We start from the raw sequence: 22,760 nt of genomic DNA, 5'->3' as shown, positions 1-22,760 counted from the left end.
CAAGAGTTAAGACGAGTTTGTGTTACAGTGAGCTGCTGCATTCCTCTCCCCTCCGTTTTACGGGGCTGGATTGAGACTTAAAATTCTGCCGGCACTCCCTCCCGCTTCGTGCGGCTGTAGGGCAGCTTTGTACCCTTCCCGCTTCGGCGGTGTTAGGGTCAGTCAGCTCCTCCCGCGGTTGCGGTTGCAGGATAAGCCAGATCCCCCTGCATCGGCGGGTGTGGTGTCCCTCCCCCGCTCCGCGGGGATGAGCTGGACGGATTCCCCTCCCCCACTTGTGTGGGGATGAGCTGGGTTAATTCCCCTCCCCCGTTTCGGCGGTGGTGAGCTGGGCAGAGTGTCCCTTCGTGGGTGTAATTCTCTAAGTGCTGAGTCCTGCGGATGGAGCTTTGATATCGACATACTGAGGAGTTTCCGGCAGCACATGACCACATATAGGGAGGCAAAAGTTTGCTCTCTATCTCCACCTGCTGGTAGATGGACACAACCCACCAGTCTATGGATTGATCAGCTATGATTAATGGAAAGAAAATTATCAGGTATGATTATACATAATTTTACCTTAAAGGGCTCGGTTTTCAAATAGACTTGTACGTTCACTGGGTGTTAGTGAATACATAAGACTGCAATATATAGATTTCCAATTGCTGTACAGATGTAAGGCTGAAAACTCATTTAACCAGAGACCACTAATATCTGTATAGTGAAAGGATGGAAAGAGGGCAGTGTGGTAATATTACTCAGCCACTATAAAGTTAGATTGTCCTGTTCCTTAGCGTCCCTCCGGACCGGACCAGGATTGGACTGATGGCCCGGTCCGGAGGGACTAAAGGAAAGCAAATTAGCAGGTAAGATCTAATTTCTCCTTATTCAACAAGCCTCAACTAAACAGATAGCTGTGGCCGAGTTCAATGCCAATACATAAATATTTAATACAGCTGACTATAGGTGTTAATTTAAAACATCAATGTGTATTGAAAATTATACACAAAGTATGCTTACAAACATTAAGACAAGAACAAAACAATATTTAAATAACGCAGCTCACTGTAGCCATTGAAGATTACCTTCATAGTTTATAGAATTGAGTGAAACTGCTTTGAACAATACACTTCAGTGAATCCACTGTGAAGAGGTGGTTGTGAAACTTGTATTTCACCAGAAAATGTTGTTTCCAAGCTGCTGTGTGTCTAGTACTGCAGATCTACAGGCCCAAGCATTTGGTGCTGGCCAGTTGCATTACTATCCCATCCTGCCACCTCCATTTTAAATGATCAATTCTTTGGGTCTTGTAGTCGCAGAGACCTGTCTTCCATCGTTCAGAATCCATAGGTATAAAGTGAATATGTATTTAAGCTGCTCCTAGGAACTACAAAAAAAAAAAATAAGCAGGAAGCAAAAAAAGGCCAGAATGTGAACCACCTCCTGGGATGTCTTCAAATCTTGCTAAGTACATTGAAGGTACAGACTCCTCCCCCCACCAAACACATTCTAAAAATTTAACTAAATTTAGTGCTGCTGAATATCATTCTTACTGTCCCGGTGCGAACCAGGCAATTAACCAGATAGTGATGATATTCAGTATTCTACCTGGGTAGCAGGCTTAATATCAGGGACTATTTTTGCCCCCTCCCAAAGGCCCTCAGGAATACCCCCTTTCACCCCATTAGCCCACCTGGGCCTGCCTTGACAATGTCCAGGTGGTATTAGGGTAGGACAGAAAGGAGTGATTCCCTTTTTGCTTCTGTCTATGCTGGTTCCAAGTACAAAATGTTGATGTAGCAGTAGTCTTGCGCTGCTAGAAGTGGTACCATAGGGCTACCACTAAAGTTTGTAACGGTGGCAGTTAGTGTTAAGACCAGCATGCTCCCATCCAGTCTGCCCAGAGTTGAATCTGTGACTCTTGCTAGTTATGTCCCTCCCCCACCCCCATGCTTTCTTAATATGCTAATATTAATGGCGATTAAAATTAATCTGAAATGTTAACAGCGATTAATCAACAGTGCTTACATTTGTATCTTTATGGGCTGGTGTCTCTTCATATGTATGCGTGTGTGGGAGCGCACGTATGTTTGTATGTCTTTACGTGATTCGCTGTGTTAGAATGTGTGTGTGTATATGTTATTTATATCTATTTTTTGTACACATAATACACACACCAGGGTTGGGATGGAAAGAATTCCATGAGCCACACTCTGCATACTTTCCTCATTTTTTTTTAAACTTCTAAAACATTGACAAATTTGAAGAGTTGAATTCCAACACTGTGGGTAGTTATTGATACAAGTGAGGGCATTAACACTTATACAAAGAAATACATCTATATTTAAGTTCACTTATTTTCTTTTCCTTTTTTTTTTTTCTTTCTAGGTGCTAATATTGCCACAGGAGAGGAGGTGGCAATCAAACTGGAGTGTGTGAAGACTAAACACCCTCAGCTACACATAGAAAGCAAGTTTTACAAGATGATGCAGGGAGGAGGTAAGGCTTGGTGCGCCAGTTAGGGAGGGGAGAAAAAGCCAGAGCTCCCGGCCACAAATGGTTGCCCAGTACTGCTGGTGGAGACTTTCAGGACTGTAGATGCAGCCCTCGTTTGAACCATTTATCTCCACTTGTTCAGCACAGTCATCTTACCTTGATGCGTAGCTCCTCCGCTTATCAGAGACTGGGGAAAGATGTTTAGCTTAAAGTTAAAATGTTTTTGCAAATCAAAGTAAAATGACAGATGTGCAGGGCTGCTACTTGGCTTGGTGCACAGCACTGTGGAGCAGATAAACTCTGATTTGAATTTTGGTGTGCAGACCACCATGACGATGATGCACTCCATCCCAGGCAGAGATGATAGCTGCCATTACTGCCGTGACCTTGCCAGCTAAAGAAGAGGCACTGAAGTATTGTCTTGAAGGCAGCTTGCTTCAGTCCTCAGGGTCCCACTTAGAATCCTGTTGCTCGCCATGGGGCAAAAGACATATTTTGCTTTGTCAGAACAAGAAATTCATGAAATATTGAATAGAATGGGGTAGTTAATAGTACTGTATGTGTTTTGTCTTCCTTCTGCCTCTCTGATAACCTTTTATGCCCATTGACTAGTGGGGATCCCATCTATTAAGTGGTGTGGGGCTGAAGGCGACTATAACGTGATGGTAATGGAGCTGCTCGGGCCCAGTCTGGAAGATCTCTTCAATTTCTGCTCCAGGAAATTCAGCCTGAAGACTGTGCTGCTCTTGGCTGATCAAATGGTAATTTGCCTTCTGTGGTGGGGAGAGTGGATGGTTATTGACTTGGGGTAATGCAGTGGAATTTCCATTCCAATCCAGTTCGCTTGCTTTCAGGATCCTGAAATAAATGGCAGCTACATACAGGAAAAATGGAAACATTTAGTGTGTTCTGATTTTTATGTTTTTTTTTTTGTTTGGGGTTCCCCCCCCCCCCCCCCCCCATTTCAGCTACTAGGTTGGTTTTAGTTGGGTTTATTTTCAAGTATAATTGTGCAGAGGTTCTCAGATACCACCGACACAGATTTTAATCCTGTATGTTATCTTATATGAATGCCAACTGGAGAAAAAACTCCCTCTAACCTCTCCAGTATTTGTTCAGCATCAGGGTTGGAGAATGAGGGAAAAGGCAGAAAGCAACGTCCAAACTGTGATATTATTAAAGCCTGTTAAATTTATTAAGGAACATGGAAGGCCTTCACCAGAACATCAACAGTCACAAAATCTGACTCGGCTGAAGCTGTCTTAAGAGACTTGTAATACTTGCCAGACCTGTTTGGATTGTGTTGTGGGGAGCGAGGTGGGGGAAAGGTTTGTTAACCAAGCTTCTTCTCCTAGAAGGACAGAAGACATCTTCAAGCTAAACCAGCAAGAGACAATGCAGTGGTTTTCAAGCCCTTTGTATTAGTAGAACCTTATTCCTTCCATGATTCTTAAATAATAGTACCTTGCTGTTGGCCCAGAATCATATGTTGTATACGTCTAGATTCTAAATATATTCCTAAAAAAATTTGCACCAAAACAAAATATGCCTAGAGTAAGCCTAAATTTCTGCGTGGTTTATAGAATTACCTGAGCTCCCACCCACTTGACTAAATTTAGACGCAGGCAGTTATGCCAAGTGGTGTAAAAAACTGACGCCTAAATTACGCTTAGACCGGGTGTATTCTGCAACCGTGTGCATAGATTTTAGGAACTCCCATGGCCATGTCCCTTTTTCAGCTATGCGACTTAGAAGTTACACCCATCACGTTATGGAAACGCTGTGCGTAAATTCTAATTAATGCCAATTAGTGTCAGTGGCAATTATTGGTGCTGATTGGCTTGTTACTAAGTTGTGCGCACAAATCCAGAATACAACTGGATTTGCGCTCGCAATTTAACTCACGCTATATAGAATCTGGGAGATAGCATGCTGGTTCTGAGGATGATGTAAAAGAATGGGGCCAGTCTCAGGGATGTGCTTGGCTTCTGGCTGCAGTCCATTTGATTGATTGAAGGAATGCCCCTGTAGGACTAAAACCACGGGGGAGTTAAGGTTTAATGGAAGTGTAAAGCCCCCAAATTTTTCCCAGGTGGGAGTGTATGAAACCAATTTGTATAATTTTTACATAATCTTGGTGGTCTACAGAGCTGAAAAGGAATGCCAAATGATCTGAAATCTTAAAACTATCTTACCATCTCCCTCCCTCCTCCCACACAAACACAGATTATTTATGTTTCATTGTAGATAAGCCGCATCGAGTACATTCACTCCAAGAATTTCATCCATCGAGATGTGAAGCCAGACAACTTCTTGATGGGACTGGGCAAAAAGGGGAACCTTGTGTACATCATCGACTTTGGGCTTGCTAAGAAGTACCGTGACGCCCGGACACACCAGCACATCCCATACCGGGAAAACAAGAACCTGACGGGAACTGCTCGCTATGCTTCAATCAACACTCACCTGGGGATAGGTACGCCAAGACCTTTAATACACAGAAATTCACAGTTTTCAAAGTGCCTGGGTATCTCCAAAGTTTGTGTGCAATATTTTCTCCTGGGGACTTTGTATTGGTTTTGCAGGTTTGCTTTACTGTTGGCATGGTGACGTGTTCGTCGTCTGCATGAGTGCTAGAATCAGTGCTGACCCTGTGTCTATCTTTTATACAGAAACATATCAGAAGTGTCTTTTCAAGTTACCATAGCATCTTGATATGTGATTGATCCATGCCAGATTATTAGAGAGATAGGGGTTGATAAATCGGCCAGGAGAGTCTCCTGGCTGTTTAAATGGCTTGTCCAGGGCTAACTGGGTATAATCAGTGGCACTGAGCTAGATAGTGCTGCTTGAATGTACCTGGTTTTACTGCCTAAGCTGAAACCAGCTTTTGTGGACAGTCCAGGGGCAGTGTCGACATTTATCCGGTAAAGTACCAATATTCAGCACATAACTGGATACGTTAACCGGATAAATAGGATACGTTAACCGGATAAATAGGTGTGTATTTTATGCAGTCCTATCTTTATCTGGTTTAACTTATCTGGATAAGTATTATCTGACTTTGTATAACTGGATATTCAGTGCTGGTTCCCAGGCATGATCCGGCATGGATACTGCCACTGGTGGTCAAAAAAATGCTGACCACCAGCTGAATATTGACCCTATGGTAACCACAAGTATGTCTTTGACATCATCTGGCTATCCCTCAAAGTCATAAGAACATAAGAATAGCCATACTGGGTCAGATTGATGGTCCTCCATGCCCGGTATCCCACTTCCTGCGTTGGCAAATCCAGGTCGCAGAAACCCAGTTAGTATCAGCATTACATTCTTCCAATCCCAGAGCAAGCAGTGGCTTCCCCCATGTCCATCTCAATAACAAGACTATGAACTTTTCTTCCAGGCTTTGTCCAAACCTTTTTTAAACCCAGATACGCTAACCACTGTTACCATATCCTCTGGCAACGAGTTCCAGAGCTCAACTGTTCACTGAGTGAAATATTTCTTCCTATTCATTTTAAAAGTATTACCATGTAACTTCATTGAGTTCTATCATATCCCTCTTCAGCCATTTCTTTTCCAAGCTGAAGGACCCTAATTTTAGCCTTTCCTCATATGAGAGGACTTCCATCCACTTAGTCATTTTGGTCGCCCTTCTTTGAACCTTTTCTAATTCCACTATATCTTTTTTTGAGATAAGGCAACTAGAATCGAACGCAGTACTCAAGGTGAAGTCACACCATGGAGCGATACAGAAGCATTATAATATTCTTGGTCTTATTTTGCATCACTTCCCTAATAATTCCAGACATCCTGTTTGCTTTTTGGCCACCGCCATACACTGAGCAAAAGATTTCAATATATTGTCTACAATGACACTTTTCCTTGGGTGCTGACTCCTAAGGTGGATCCCAGCATCACTTTACATTTGTCCACATTAAATTTCATCTGCCATTTGTATGCCCAGTTTTCCAATTTCCTAAGGTCTTGCAATTTTTCACAGTCCACGTGTGTTTTAACAATTTTGAATAGTTTTGTCTCGTCTGGAAATTAGAACGAAGATATGATTTAAGTTTTGCAGATCATTTGTAAATATTTTATCTTTCAACGGTTTTTATTGAATCAGCATGTTATACAGAAACAACAAATTCCATATATGATAAGTTACAGAACATAATATAACATACGCATATGAATAAATCATGAACGTCTATTATCAAAGTGTTTTAATTTTTCTCCCAGCCCTCCCTCAAATCTCTGTTCCTATAATTCAAATGTTTGTGCTTTCATTTGTAAACTACAAAACTCCCCCCCCCCTTTTTTACTAATGTTGCCAGTTGCGTAGCATTGCAGACATCTCGTATACACACACTTAACCCATAACCCTCTCCTCTACAGGCCCCTCCCTCCTCCCACCCCCCCTTCCTTGATTTGGTCGTCCACCGTTTGAGTTCTGCATATTTGCCCATACCAGATTATTCCCTATTCCCTATCCCCCTTATTACCCCATGGCAACCTATTCAGAATTTGACTGCAAGCTCTAGGTGATACTTTATTAAGATATGGCATCCAGATTGCTAGGAACCGTTCCTGTCTCTTTGGCGAAACCCTCGCTTCTCTGGATTCCCACAACATGAGTTGGTGAAGTTTGTTTCTCCAGTACCAATATGAGGGAGGCATGTCCGACACCCAATGATTAAGAATACATTTCTTCCCTACTATGCATGACTTACTTAACAGTATGCGTTCTCCCCGTGTACCCACTCCCCAATGCCCCACAAGATTAAACATCATTCTTTCAAAAGTAAGGATAACCTGGTGTCCTAATACCTGACTTAAAAATTGCCTTATCTTCTGCCAGAATAAGTTGATGTGCCTACACTGCCACATGCAATGAACAAAGGTCGCTTCCCCCTGCCTACATTTTTGACACTGATCGGTGTTTATTATCCCTGCATGAAATGCCCTTTTCGGTGAAAAGTATGCTCTGTGCACCGCTCTGAACTGGCATTCCTGGAGTTCTGCTCCTTGGATGACCAATGTTATCTCTACTAGTGACCTCCTTATAAGTGTCTCCGAAATTGGTGTGTGCCTATCCCGACTCCATCGTTCTGCTACCTCAGTCACCTTCCTTGCTGGCTGCCCCTTCCCCAATTCCTTACAGAACCATGAAACTGATACTTGCCCCGCTGCGTCCCCCTCTAAGAAATCCCTCAGGTTTCTGCCAAAGCTCAGTGAAAGACCTGCCTGTGGGAGACTCTGTATATAATGGGACAGTTGATGATATGCCAAGACCCCCATTTGGCCCCCTGAACTTATATGCATGAAATTACTTGCCGCAATCAATGTCCCATCCTCTTGGATGAGGTTCTCTATCAATGTTACACCCTTATCTTGAAGCTTGCGAAAAACTACATTTTCCCTCCCGGGCATGAAAGCATCATTACCTTGTATCGACAAAAGGGCACTACAGGACGGGTCCTGTCTCCATCTTGGCAGCAACTCCCTCCATACCTGCCATATCGGCCCCGTTCAGGCATTTGTTTCCTTTTCACATGTAACAGGTAATTCACATGCCAAGGATAGAAATATGCCCTTTCCATAGCCATATCTGTATAAGTGCTAGTGCCAAAAATCCAGTCTCTCAGATGGCGCATCAGGCACGCTTGATTGTATACGTGCATGTCTGGCAATCCTAATCCTCCTTGCCTCTGGGCACCCACTAGGTGTTGCCATTTCAACTTGGGCTTCTTTCCTGCCCAGCAAAATGACACCACTATCTTCCTAAGCATTGCCAAGTCTTTCTTCACCAATTTAATTGGGAGGGCTTTCAGAATATATAGCCATCTGGGAAAGATTATTATGCGGTATATGTGTAGTCTACCTGTCAATGATAACGGGAGCGAGGACCACTTTATTAACTGGTCCTGCGTGTCCCCCAACAACTTGATGACATTCAGTTCGTACAATTTACTTGTGTCCATCGTTAATCTAGTGCCCAAATACCTAAAGGATCCATCTGCCCACCGGAGTGGAAAAACTATCCCCCCATTCACCTTTAAGCTCTTCATGACTAGCTAATGCTTCTGATTTCTGAAGGTTTAGTTTGAGGCCAGAAAAGTCTCCATATTCCCTAAGGCTTTCCATGAGATGAGGCAAGGACTGATGTGGTTGTGTGAGCAGTACTAATAAGTCGTCCGCAAAGGCCGCTGTCTTGAAATTTATTTCTCTGATTTTACCCCTTTGATATCTGCATTACTCTGAATCTCCCTTAATAAGGGATCTAAGGTAAGTATAAAGAGGAGTGGCGATAACGGACACCCCTGCCTTGTGCCTCTCCGTATCGGGAACCAATCAGATAAGTGACCATTAGCATAAACCTGTGCCTTAGGTTCAGTATATAATACTTTCACTGCCTGCGCGAAGAACCCAGTGATGCCATACACCTTCAGTGCCCCAAATAGAAAATTCTAGTCCACTCTGTCAAACGCCTTTTCGGCGTTGAAGCTTATCAGCAAGGCTGGTGTCTGCTCCATTCGTACCCTCTCCAATGCTGCCCATATGCGTCTCATATTCTTTGCTACCACTCTGCCACAGATGAACCCCCCACCTGCGGTTCTATAATCAGGGACGGAAGAAATCTTGACAGCCTGTTTGCCAGTATCTTGGCTAGAAACTTCGCCTCTACATTTAGTAGTGAAATGGTCTATAGGAGTCAGGGCGGTCCGGAGGTTTACCCGGCTTTGGCAATACACTAATCTGGGTCCTATTTAAGTGAGCAGGCAGGCTGCCTCGCTGAAGGGAATCATTAAATATCCTTGTGAGCACTTGATTTATTTCCGTCCCCAAGATTTTTTAAAACTCCGCTCTCATCCCATCTGAACCTGGGGCCTAATATCGCATTAATCCCTTTGTCAGTATGTATCCACTCCCCTGTCTCATCTATCATTGTTAGTATTTTCCTAGCACCTGAGTGCTGATTAGCTAATCGAGCCAGCAGCCTTCCACTTTTGCTCGCAAACTTATATAGCTGAAATTTATAATATAAATTTGACTTCTGTGCCTTATCCTGTAATAGTTCGTTTAGAGCTTGCTGCGCTTCCAATAATTGTGCCCTAACGGCTCCCGAGTGCCCCTGCCCGTACTGTCTTCTTAGCCATGTTACCCTCCTCTCTAGCCTCAATACCTCTCCGTTCCTAATCTTTCTCTGAAAGGCTACATAAGAGATAATCTCTCCCCTAAGTACTGCCTTTGCCGTTTCCCAGAAAAGAATCTGGTCTGCTTCATGTTGTTCGTTATTGGCTCTGTATTCTTGCCATTTCCCTACCAGGAAGGGTATAAATTTGCTGTCCCGATATAGAAAGGTTGGGAATCTCCACTCTCCCTGCTCGGTGGTTCCCTCCCCCCACCTGAATTGCGCCCGAACCCAGGCGTGGTCAGAAATCATTATTGGCCCTATCTGCGCTTCTTCCACCTTAGTGAATAATTCTGAGGAGGACAATATATAGTCTATTCTAGACATCGTTAAGTGGGCCCTAGATATGTGTGTAAAATCTTTCTCCACAGGGTTTAGTGTTCTCCATACATCCACCAAGTCCAGAGCGGCACACAAGCTATCAATTCCCCTCCCCTTTCTGGCCAATTCTCTCCCCGTTGGTTTAGACCTATCTAAAGTGGGTTCAATCACATCATTCATGTCTCCTCCCATCAGAATTGGTATCTCTCCGAAGGCATGTATTTTACGGCTAACTTGGTTAAAGAACTGTTTGTCGTGGACATTGGGAGCATATAGATTGCACAATAGTACTGGTTGTCTCTCAATCACTACTGAAGCCAGGACATACCTCCCTCCTGTATCCGCCTCCACCCTCTTTATCTCTACATTGAGCCCTTTCCGAATCAAAGTTATGACACCTCCCTTTTTTCCCACCGCAGGTGCATCAAACCACTCTCCCACCCACCATTTTTTTAATTTGGCATGTTCCTCCTTGGAAAGGTGCGTCTCCTGCAGGAACGATATCGATACCTTCTTGTCATTTAGTGCTTTTAATATCTTTTGTCGCTTAATTGGGGAATGTATGCCCCCCACATTCCATGTTAACACCTGCAACGTATTCATGCTATCCCTTTACCAAGAATATTTGTTGTGGCTTATTTTGTAATGGTGTTAGTGTCTTTAAGCCCCGTGAGTGTCCCAGCCTCCACTCCCCGGGTAGCCCCTCCAAATAAGTGAAATCTTTCAGATTGTGTGCATTTTTCTTGTTCCATCTTACTGAATTTCACAGCATGCATACAGAACTGTTTTTTTTCTTCTTCCCCCCCCCCCTTCCCGATTCCATTTCTCTTCCCTCCATCCCCCTCCCAACCTTCCCCCCCTCCCCACTCCCCCCTTATCCCTCTTCTGCCTTCTTGCATGACTTCCTGCTTTAACAAGGCAAGGGCGCCCCCTTTACCAAATTATTATTACATCCCCGTACTCTACTTCAAATTATCTCACTCACTATCTTCATTGTCCTGTTATTAAGTCTCACGTAATAGTCTCTTTTAGCTCTTCTGACTCCTCGATCCAGCCATGCTTCCCGAAACTTGCTCCTCAACTTGTCCTCTTTCTCTTTCATCGCTCTATGTGCTCCAACAAATCGCATCATTCAACTGTAACAAATGTTAAACTCTTTGTACAAGGTCTCTCACTTCCTGCTATTTCAAGCGCTCCGCATTTCAACTACCCACCGTTTCTCAACCTTCGTGCTTGTCCGCCAGCATTTTATCCACATATAGATTTGCCTTTTCCACATGTTCAAAAAATACTGCTTGACCATTGTCAATAAGTTTGAGTTTGGCTGGGTAAAGTAGGCTGAATTTGTATTTCAGTCCAAATAATTTAGTGCACAGGGGGGCAAAATTCTTCCGTGCCAGTGATACTTTGGCGGAGTAGTCCTGAAAGCATAACACTCGTGTACCTTGATATTCCAGGCTTCGACCTGCCCTGAGAGCCTGCAGAATGAGTACCTTGTGAGCATAGTTGAGGAGCCTAAATATGATGACTCTGGGTTTGCTTGCTCCTTCCCGTCGCTGCCCCAGTCTATGTGCTCGCTCTACCTGGAGGGATCCTGTTAACTCCACGCTTGCCAGGGCTTTTGGCAGCCATGTTTCTAGAAAGGAGCACAAGTTCCGCTCTGTTAGTGTCTCTGGCATCCCCACTAAACGAAGATTGTTCCTCCGAGATCGATTTTCAAGATCTTCTAGCTTCGCTTCTGCCTCCGCTAGTCTAGCTTTCAACCGGGGTTGCTCCACCGAGACTTTTAGAATATCGTCTTCTGCCTGACTCACTCTTTGCTGGACTGTTTGCAGCTCCGTTATTAACTGGGTATGTCTTTCGTCAAGACCCTCCAGCTTCTCCATGATCAGCTGTAGTTTCATACCCACTGTTTGTTCAGCCGCTGCCTTAACCTCTTCGGTAATCTCTGCTGCCCAGAGCGAGCTGGGTGAGGGCGGCGGTGTTGCCGTCTTGTCTGCCATTTTGTTTTCGCTGATGCGGCTTTTTTCTTTCGGCTCCTTTCGTGCCGATTTCGTCGCCATCAATGCCGCTTGCTATTTTCTTTGCTTTCCAGGCGTATGGCAAGTCAGTGGGGAAAACGTTCTCGTTTTGTTGCGGGAATCGGGGGGTTCTTTGTTTGCAGATTTGTTGAGGCGCCCCGGAGCAGTTCTGCCTCACTGCTCCATACCCCCACCGGAAGTCTTGTAAATATTTTAAATAGCACTCCCAGTACAGATCTCTGGAGCATTCCACCATTCACCTTCCTCCACTGAGAAAAATGGCCATTTTAACTTTACCCTCTGTTTTCTATCCATTAACCAATTCCTTATCCACAATAGAACATGGCCTTCTATCCTGTAGCTTTTTAAATTTTCTTGGGAGTCTCTCTTGAGGAATTTTGTCAAAAGCTTTCTGAAAATCTAGATACGCTCCATGCAGTCCAGGCTGAATAAGCTACATTTCTTTGCCCAAGGTTACTGCATGCCTTCAGATTGAGTCAGATGTGTCACTGGATAGAGAGGAAGGCATGTCTGGGCAAGTCTGTCAAGCACAGTACACAGTGCAGTATGATGACATCACAAAGCCAGCATTACAGATGGAAATAGGCTAAAGTCTATTTGATACTGAATATGATGGGGGTGGGGGTTACCTTCCTACAGGTGTACAAAGTGATGCACATTGGGAAGAAAAATCTGAATCATAGTTAACTGATGCTAGGTTCCACCCTAGGAGCCAGCAACCAACAAAAAGATCTAGGTGTCATTGTGGACAACACACTGAAATCTTCTGCCCTGTGTATGGCAGTGGCCAAAAACCCCCAGAATGCTAGGAATTATTAGGAAAGTGATAGAAAATAAGACAAAAGACTATTATAATGCTTCTGTATCACTCCATGGTGCGACCATGCCTTGAGTATTGTGTGCAATTCTGATCACTGTATCATAAAAAGATATAGCACTATTAGAAAAGGTTCAAAGAAGAGTGACCAAAATGATTAAGGGGATGGAACTTCTTTAATATGAGGAAAGGCTTACGAGGTTAGGACTCTTCAGCTTGGAAAAGACGGCTGAGGAGGGATATGATAGAGGTCTACAAAATCCGGAGTGGTGTAGAACGGATATACGTAAATCAATTTTTTACTCTTTCAAAAAGTACAAAAACTAGGGGACAGTCAAGGATGTTACATGGAAATAATTTTAAAACAAATAAGAGTAAATATTTTTTGACTCATTGAATAGTTAAGCTGTGGAACTCATTGCCAGTGGATGTAGTATCAGCAGTTAGCATATCTAGTTTTAAAAAAAGGTTTGAAAAGTTTGTGGAGGAAAATCCTTAGTCTACTATTGAGACAGACATGGGGAAGCTACTGCTTATCCCGGGATTGGTATCATGGGTTTCTGTTAGGTACTTGTGACCTGGATTGGCCAGTGCTGAAAGCAAAGACACGGCTAAATAGACCACTCGTCGGACCCAGTATGGCTATTATTTTCTTATGCGTAATGGGAGCCATGCCTATGCTCCATCCATGTGAACGTTTCTCCTTGCATTTACATAGTGTGCCACTTCCCGTGTGCTGTGGGTACCTGTATAGAAACTGCACACCGTCTTTAGTAGTATTTAGCAGTTAATAATGGTGCAGGGTAACGCAAAGGGTCCCATATATAGGAGCCGTATTTAGCAGTTGACAAAAATACTGGTGGTCGTGAGGCTCTTAGCTGTAAGCGTCAATCCCTGCAAGTCAAAGCCTTTACTTGGTTCACTATCAAAGCAACAAATTCTGTCCATATCAAATTTGGAGGATATCATTGATAGCATTCTAGTAAAGGCTAATCAAAGGTTTGTTGCATTATGGGTTCAGCTGAATCTGACTGCAACCTTTGATACAGTATCGCATAGTAAGTTGCTTGCTTTTTCTTAAGGAAGTGAGTACTGTAGACCCCAAGCCATCTTGATTTAATTCATGTTTAAATGCTAGTTGTCAGTTTAAATGGGATGAGAATGTCTATGAAAAAAAGTTGGTTAGAGGGGTTCCTCAAGGGTCATCGTTATCGCCTTTTTGTTTAATTTGTACCTGGCACCTTTGCTACAGTTCTTGAAGGTTGGAACGTGGAGTTTCATCTGTTTGCTGATGACATCCAGTTTTTCTTCATAAAAGAAAAACAAGGGGATGCAGTAAAGGTTTTTACTTAGAAATCGGAGAATTTGTATGAGTGGATCTGTGCACATGTGGTGTTGAATGTAACAAAACTTCTGTGATGTGGTTATCACGCCATAATAAACCATTGCAAGCGATGCCCAAAACAAAAAGAATTGCTTTGTCTTTATTAGATGAAATCAAGACCTTGGATTTATTGTGATATCCTTGCATTTCAGTTCGCAATTAGGTGCAGTAGCTAAATTGTGTTTAAGTTTTTGAGCATCATCGCTGGCAGCAATGAAGACCACACTACTTTTCAGTTAACCCTGGGACCTTCTCTCTGTTACATTGTGCCGTTTCTGATGAAACTTCCTGTGGGTGGGACATGGCAGAGGCCTGGCCAAAAATAGTGTCTTCATCACTGCCACTGTCAGCAACCTTTTGCTAGTTTGAGGACTGCAGGAGGAAAAAGAGAGAGATGCCAGTCTGGGAGGAAAGAGGGAGAGATGCCAGACTGGGAGTTGGGGGAAGATGGATGGTGGACATGTCAATTGGACAAAAGACTTGGCAAGAGAATTTAAAGAAAAAATGGAGAAAATCAGAAAAGAAACACTGAGACCAAAGCAAATGGGGAAAAATAAAATGCTCCAACAAAGATTTAAAAAAAAGTATTATATTTCTCATTTTATTAGAATATTAATTGGAAATTGTACATCTGAAATCTTGTATTTTTTTGAGGTGTCTGTTTTGCATGTGTGACCAAGGTGTGGTATTCTGCTAGCATGTAGCTTCTGTGTGGTGATTTTGTAGCAGTTTTGTTGGTTCTGTTTTCTCACTATGGGGCCCTTTTACAGAGGCACGCCAAAAAGTGGCCTGTAGTAGTGTGTGTTTTGGACGCACACTGAACCATTTCTCCACCGTGTCTGTAAGTTGTTTTTTTTTTTTTTTTGTGGGGGGGGGGGGGGGGGGGAGGCCGGGAAATGGAATGTGTGGCAAAATTAAAACCTGTATGCGTCTATTTATGGCCTGAGCCCTTAACGCCACCCATTGACTTAGGTAAGGGCTCATGCATTACCCATGCAGTAACTGTCCAGCGTGTGCCAACTGCCGATTACCGCTGGGAATGCCCCCCATGGTAGAAAACTTTACCGCAGGTTTTCAGCACGTTCCAAACTCAGAATTACCATCGGGTGCACATGCTAGCCAGGCAGTAGTGCCGATTTGACATGTACTGCACATGCATAGGCCCGTACGCACCTTTGTAAAAGGGGCCTCTAGGTGATATATTGGTGCTTTAGGGTCTGTTGTAATATTTACAGTGCTCCCTTTTCACAGGTAAGGTGACTGTTCTTTGAGTCCTGAGAGTTACTGCTGTTGTTTTCTAGTTAATGGTTGCTGCTTCTGTATTTGAGGCTATGTCTGTACTCTGCAGCAGTGACAGAAATGGGGTATTCTGCCAGTATTTAGTTCCTGTGTAGGGATCGGTTGTAGTCTAACTTGTTCTGTTTTTCCAGCAGGAAGTATTTTGGTATTTTAGGGTGCTGCCTTGGGTAGAGCTGTTGCTGAGTCCTGGACTTTAGTGCTGCTTTATTATGACAGGTTTTTGTATAGAAGTCTGCAATATTTTTGTTTTCAGGTTTTGATTGCTGGATCTCTGAAGAGGTTACTTACCCCCACCCCCTCCCAAGACACCACTGCATTGGAAAAGATGGTGTTGTAGGGGCCTATCTTAATTTTTTTGCCTGGGGCCCATTCAATCTTGGCTTCACCATTTCCGAAGATTGTGTTTGACACAATTACAGGAGGGACTCCTGCTCCCACTTCATGATATAGTGGGTCACTTACTCGCTTTGAAGGCCCATTGCCTCTACTTCCAACCAGACCCCCCCTCCCCCTCAGTAGGAGATTTTATGATTTATTGTCAGTTCAAGGACGTAGTCTCCTTTCTGTTTACATAAGTACACAAGTATTGCCATACTGGGAAAGACCAAAGGTCCATCAAGCCCAGCATCCTGTTTCCAGCAGTGGCCAATCCAAGTCACAAATACCTGGCAAGATCCCAAAAAAGTACAAAACATTCCATACTGCTTATCCCAGAAATAGTGGATTCTCCCCAAATTTATTAATTTTTTTTTTTTGTTACATTTGTACCCCGCGCTTTTTCCCACTCATGGCAGGCTCAATGCGGCAGGCAATGGAGGGTTAAGTGACTTGCCCAGAGTCACAAGGAGCTGCCTGTGCCGGGAATCGTGGAATGGTGTATGGACTTTTTCTTTAAGAAGCCGTCCAAACCTTTTTTAAACTCCACTAAGCTAACCGTCTTTACCACATTCTCTGGCAAAGAATTCCAGAGTTTACACATTGAGTGAAGACCTTTCTCCGATTTGTTTTAAATTTACTACATTGTAGCTTCATCGCATGCCCCCTAGTCCTAGTATTTTTGGACAGCGTAAACAAACGCTTCACATCTACCCATTCCACTCCACTCATTATTTTATAGACATCTATCGTATCTCCCCTCAGCCGCCTTTTTGTCCAAGCTGAAGAGCCCTAGCCGCTTTAGCCTTTCCTCTTAGGGAAGTCATCCCATCCCCTTTATCATTTTCGTCGCCCTTCTCTGCACTTTTCTAATTCCACTATATCTTTTTTGACATACGGCGACCGGAATTGAACACAATATACGAGGTGCGGTCGCACCTTAGTGCGATACAAAGGCAATATAACATCCCCATTTTTGTTTTCCATTCCTTTCCTAATAATACCTAACATTCTATTTGCTTTCTGAGCCGCAACATCACACTGAACAGAAGGTTTCAGCGTATCATCAACGATGACACCTAGATCCCTTTCTTGGTCCATGACTCCAAACGTGGAACCTTGCATGACATAGCTATAATTCGGGTTGCTCTTTCCCCCATGCATCACTTTGCACTTGCTCACACTAAACATCATCTGCCATTTAGACGCCCAGTCTCGTAAGGTCCTCTTGTAATTTTTCACAATTCTCCCGCAATTTAATGACTTTAAATAACTTTGTGTCATCAGCAAATTTAATTACCTCACTTTTGATGGATAATTAGTCTGTTGTGTAATGAGCTTGTTGAGTGAATTCAATATGTTCACCTGTCAATAAAACATTGTTGAAATATAAACAAAGGGGGGGAGGGTTACAGCAAATGTAAGCCACATTGAGCCTGCAAATTGGTGGGAAAATGTGGGATATAAATGCTACAAATAAATAAATAAATAAATACTATCCGATGTCAAGTAAGGAGTTATTACAATATGATTTGTTTGTGAAATGTATAAACTGCACGTTTGTAATGATTTAACATGTGGAAATACCAATAAAAACTGTTCAAACATAATTACCTCACTAGTTACTCCCATCTCTAGGTCATTTATAAATATGTTAAAAAGCAGCGGTCCCAGCATAGATCCCTGGGGAACCCCACTAACTACCCTTCTCCATTGAAACCAGTTTTTAATCCATAATAGAACACTACCTTCTATCCCATGGCTCTCCAATTTCCTCTGGAGTCTTTCATTAGGTACTTTGTCAAACGCCTTCTGAAAATCCAGATGCACAATATCAACCGGCTCCTTTTTATCCACATGTTTGTTCACCCCTTCAAAGAAATGTAGTAGATTGGTGAGGCAAGATTTCCCTTCACTAAATCATGTTACTCATATTCTTGTGTTATTATTAATTATATTTCTATTCTGCCATGGCAATAGCCAGGGCAGTGCCACATTGAGCCTGCAAATAGGTGGGAAAATTTGGGATACAAATGCAATAAATAAATAAATAATCCATGCTTTTGAATATGCTCTAATTTTGTTCTTTATAATAGTCTCTACCATTTTGCCCGGCACCGACGTCAGACTCACTGGTCTATAATTTCCCGGATCTCCTCTGGAACCTTTTTAAAAAATCGGCGTTGCATTGGCCACCCTCCAATCTTCCAGTACCACGCTCGATTTTAAGGATAAATTACATATTACTAACAATAACTCCGCAAGTTCATTTTTCAGTTCTATTAGTACTCTGGGATGAATACCATCCGGTCCAGGAGATTTGCTACTCTTCAGTTTGTAGAACTGCCCCATTACATCCTCAAGGTTTACAGAGAATTCATTGTTTCTCCGACTCGTCAGCTTCAATTACCATTTCTGGCACCGGTATCCCACCCATATCTTCCTCGGTGAAGACCGAAGCAAAGAATTCATGTAATCTCTTCGCTATGGCTTTGTCTTCCCTGATTGCCCCTTTTACTCCTCGGTCATCTAGCGGTCCAACCGATTCTTTTGCCGGCTTCCTGCTTTTAATATACCTAAAAAAAAGTTTTACTATCCTGCTTATAATCGAACGAGAATAACGCCCAAGTTCCGACCTAAATCGGGAGATGGGCGTTCTTCTCACAAAAACAAATAAAGCGGCATAATCGAAAGCCGAACTTTGGATGCTTTCAACTGCACTCCGTCGCGGATGCGGACAAAGTTGACGGGGGAGTGTCGGAGGCGTGGTGAAGGCGGAACTGGGGCGTGGTTATCACCCGAACAGAGATGGGCGCCCTTCGCCGATAATGGATGCGTTTGTAGCTAGAATTTAGGGCACTTTTCCTGGACCCTGTTTTTTGACGAATAAGGCCCCAAAAAGTGCCCTAAATGACCAGATGACCCCCAGAGGGAGTCGGGGATGACCTCCCCTGACTCCCCCAGTGGTCACTAACCCCCTCCCACCACAACAAATGATGTTTCACAACTTTTTACTTTCACCCTCAAATGTCATACCCTCCTCCCAAGCAGCAGTATGCAGGTCCCTGGAACAGTTGTTAGGGGGTGCAGTGGACGTCAGGCAGGTGGACCCAGGCCCATCCCCCCCCTACCTGTTACAATTGTGCTGCTTAATGCTACTAGTCTTCCAACCCCCCCCCCAAACCCCCTGTACCCACATGTAGGTGCCCCCCTTCACCGCTTAGGGCTATAGTACTGGTGTAGACTTTTGGGCAGTGGGTTTTGAGGGGGATTTGGGGGGCTCAACACCCAAGGGAAGGGTGCTATGCACCTGGGAGCTCTTTTACCTTTTTTTTTGTTTTGTAAAAGTGCCCCCTAGGGTGCCCGGTTGGTGTCCTGGCATGTGAGGGGGACCAGTGCACTATGAATCCTGGCCCCTCCCACGAACAAATGCCTTGCATTTATTCGTTTTTGAGCTGGGCGATTTCATTTTCCATTATCGGTGAAAAGCAAAAACGCCCAGCTCACACCTTGGCGAATAAAGCATGGGCGTCTATTTTTTTTTAAAAATACGGTTCACTCCGCCCCTTCACGGACCCGTTCTCGGAGATTAACGCCCATGGAGATAGGCGTTTCTGGTCGATTATGCCCCTCCATGTGTTTTTGCCTCCAATGCAATCTTTTTTTCAGAGTCCCTCTTAGCCTTCCTTATCAGCACTTTGCATTTGACTTGACATTCCTTATGCTGTTTCTTATTATTTTCAGTCGGTTCCTTCTTCCATTTTCTGAAGGATTTTCTTTTAGCTCTAATAGCTTCCTTCACCTCACTTTTTAACCATGCTGGCTGTTGTTTGGTCTTCTGTCCTCCTTTTTTAATACGCGGAATATATTTGGCCTGGGCTTCCAGGATGGTGTTTTCGAACAGCATCCATGCTTGATGTAAATTTTTAACCCTTGCAGCCGCTGCTCTGTTTTTTTTATTCACCATTCTTCTCATTTTATCATAGTCTCCTTTTTTAAAGTTAAATGCTAACATATTTTATTTATTTGTTACATTTGTATCCCACATTTTCCCACCTATTTGCAGGCGATCACCAGTACGATGTGAACAAATACAGAGTGATTTTGTGGTAGAGTACAGATCATGTGTGACAGACACATTTGGGAATCGTGAGGGGGCAGAGTTAGGTGGAAGTCCAGTACATGTTTTGGTTCCATTGTGTTGTATAGTTAAGGTGTTAAGTTGGATCGTTGGGGTATGCCTTTTTGAACAGGTGAGTCTTTAGTGATTTTCGGAAGTTTAGGTGGTTGGTTGTTGTTTTCACGATATTTGTCAGTGCATTCCATATTTGTGTGCCTATAAAGGAAAAGCTTGATGCATAGGTTGATTTGTATTTGAGTCCTTTGCAGCTTGGGTAGTGGAGATTTAGATAAGTTCGTGCTGATCTTGATGTGTTTCTGGTTGGTAGGTCTATGAGGTCTGTCATATATCCCAGGGCATCTCCGCAGATGATTTTATGAATCAGGGTGCAGATTTTGAATGTGATGCGTTCTTTGATTGGCAGCCAGTGCAGTTTTTCTTGTAGAGGTTTGGCGCTTTCGAATCTCGTTTTTCCAAATACAAGCCTGGTAGGTTTGTTTTGAGTAGTTTGAATGATTTGTTCTTTGCATCCCGTGTATAATCCATTGCAGTAGTCTAGATGGCTTAGTGCCATGGATTGTACCAAGTTGCGAAATATATCCCTCGGGAAACAAGGTTTCACTCGTTTGAGTTTCCACATTGAGTGGAACATTTTCTTTGTTGTAGCTTTCGCTTGGCTCTCTAGCGTGAGATTTCAGTCAATTATAACTCAGAGAATTTTCAGGTTGTCTGAGATAGGGAGGTTGAGATCTGGGGTGCATATGTTGGTGGGTTTGTTCGTGTTTTATTGGGATGAGAGGATGAGACAGTATGTGTTTTTTCTGGGTTAAGTTTTAGTTGGCATGCATTCGCCCATGAGTTCATGATGTTTAGGCTGAGTTTGATTTCGTTGGTTATTTCTGTTAGATCCTTATTGTAAGGGATGTATATTGTGACATTCTCCGAGGACAAGCAGGCTGCTTGTTCTCACTGATGGGTTGACGTCCTCGGCAGCCCCCTCCATCGGAAAAGTTTACTAGCAAAGGCCTTTGCTAGTCCTCGCGCGCCCATGCGCACCGCGCATGCGCGGCCGTCTTCCCGGCCGAAACCGGCTCGAGCCGGCCAGTCTTCTTTCGTCCGCACTCGGTACGGTCGTGTTACGCCGTTCGTGCCCCAGAGAGTCGACCTCGCGCGTCCTTTTCGACGTGTTTTTGTCCTATTTTCATTAAAAAAGTTTGGGAAGCGCTCCGGAAGTGTTCCGGAAGACCCTTTTGGGGTTTCTGCCCTTCCCGTATTTCTCAAGTTTTTGCCCCGTAAGTTTTCTTTCGTTGTCGGGGTAGGCCTCTTTTGGCCTCGGTCGAGATTTTCTCCCTCTAAATTTTGGTGCTTCAATTTTCGCCATTTCGGCTTTTGATTTCGCCGGCGTGATTTTTCCGCCCATGACATCGAAGCCTTCCAGCGGCTTCAAGAAGTGCACCCAGTGCGCCCGGGTAATCTCGCTCACTGATAGGCACTCTGCGTGTCTTCAGTGTCTAGGGGCCCAGCACCGCCCTCAGAACTGCAGTCTGTGTTCCCTGTTACAAAGGCGGACTCAGGTAGCGAGATTGGCCCAGTGGAACGTTTTGTTCTCGGGCTCTTCGTCGGCATTGGCACCGGAGGCATCGAGTGCATCGACGTCGTCAGCGTCCGGACCATCTTCCTTGGCTGCCGCTCCATCGACTGCATCGAGGCATCGTACCTCTGCATCGGCGCCGAGGCATCGGGCGACTGTATCGACGTCGGTGGTACCGAGACTTCGTCTGCTGATGTCGTCGGACGGAGGTGCATCGTCAGGAGTGCAGGTGAGGGCTGTCCATTCCCCTGCTGGTGGCGGTGAGCCTTCGGGTGGGTCTCCTCCTACCCAGAGGGCTCCTGCGGTACAGCCCCCCCGGGATCGACCTTCTTCGGTCTCGGCCCCGAGGAAGCGACGGATGGATTCTACGTCCTCCTCGTCGGTGCCGGGGAGCTCCGGTGACATGCTTCGGAAGAAGTCGAAGAAGCATCGACACCGGTCTCCTCCCCATGTCGGCACCGAGAGCTCTGGGTCGCCGAGGGATTCGGCACCCAGCAGGCATCGGCACCGAGAGGACCGCTCACCCTCTGTTCAGGAGGTGTCGATGCGCTCCACTCTGGACAGCCCGGAACAGCCTCCTCGCCCGGAACAGGTTCTGACGTCGACGCCTGCATCGGCCTCTCAGCCTTTCTCTGCAGCCGCTCTAAACGAGAGCCTCCGGGCCGTTCTCCCAGAGATTCTGGGAGAGCTGTTGCGCCCTACCCCTCCGGTACCGGCGGTGCTTGCGCCTCCGGTACCGTCGAGCGTGGCGCCGGCTGGCCCATCGCCCAGGTTGAGGTCCCCGACGTCGGTACCGCGTGCGGTGGCCGACCGCGGCCACCTCCCAGGAAGGCTCCCCGACTACGTCGGCGGAGGGAGCTTCGCCGATGCGGGCGAGGGAGTCTACCTCTCGACGCCCCCACCGTGGACGGGGTTCCACCGAGTCGAGCAGGGCGAGGTTGCAGACACAGGTTCGTGAACTTGTGTCTGACACCGAGGGTGAGGCCTCGTGGGAGGAAGAAGGACCCCAGATATTTCTCTGACGAGGCGTCGGGTCTTCCTCTGATCCACTCCCTCTCCGGAAAGACAGCTTTCTCCTCCTGAGAGTCTGTCTTTCGCTTCCTTTGTCCGGGAGATGTCTACGGCCATCCCCTTC

The 22,760-nt window shown here is 44.8% G+C and overlaps 1 protein-coding gene across 2 annotated transcripts in view; it reads left to right on the top strand.

Moving 5' to 3' along the window:
- The window catches only part of LOC115474908 (casein kinase I), a 195,514-nt gene that overhangs the window by 134,737 nt on the left and 38,017 nt on the right, over nt 1-22,760 (top strand). For both annotated transcript variants that reach the window (XM_030210608.1, XM_030210617.1), the window contains exons 3-5: nt 2,371-2,481; nt 3,091-3,239; nt 4,726-4,954. In XM_030210608.1, coding sequence (XP_030066468.1) covers nt 2,371-2,481; nt 3,091-3,239; nt 4,726-4,954 — 489 coding nt within the window. The remainder of the gene's footprint in view (nt 1-2,370; nt 2,482-3,090; nt 3,240-4,725; nt 4,955-22,760) is intronic.

Source organism: Microcaecilia unicolor, chromosome 1 (genome assembly GCF_901765095.1).
Source record: "Microcaecilia unicolor chromosome 1, aMicUni1.1, whole genome shotgun sequence".
NCBI classification, from domain to species: domain Eukaryota; kingdom Metazoa; phylum Chordata; class Amphibia; order Gymnophiona; family Siphonopidae; genus Microcaecilia; species Microcaecilia unicolor.
This window is presented reverse-complemented; position numbering and strand designations above follow the sequence as displayed.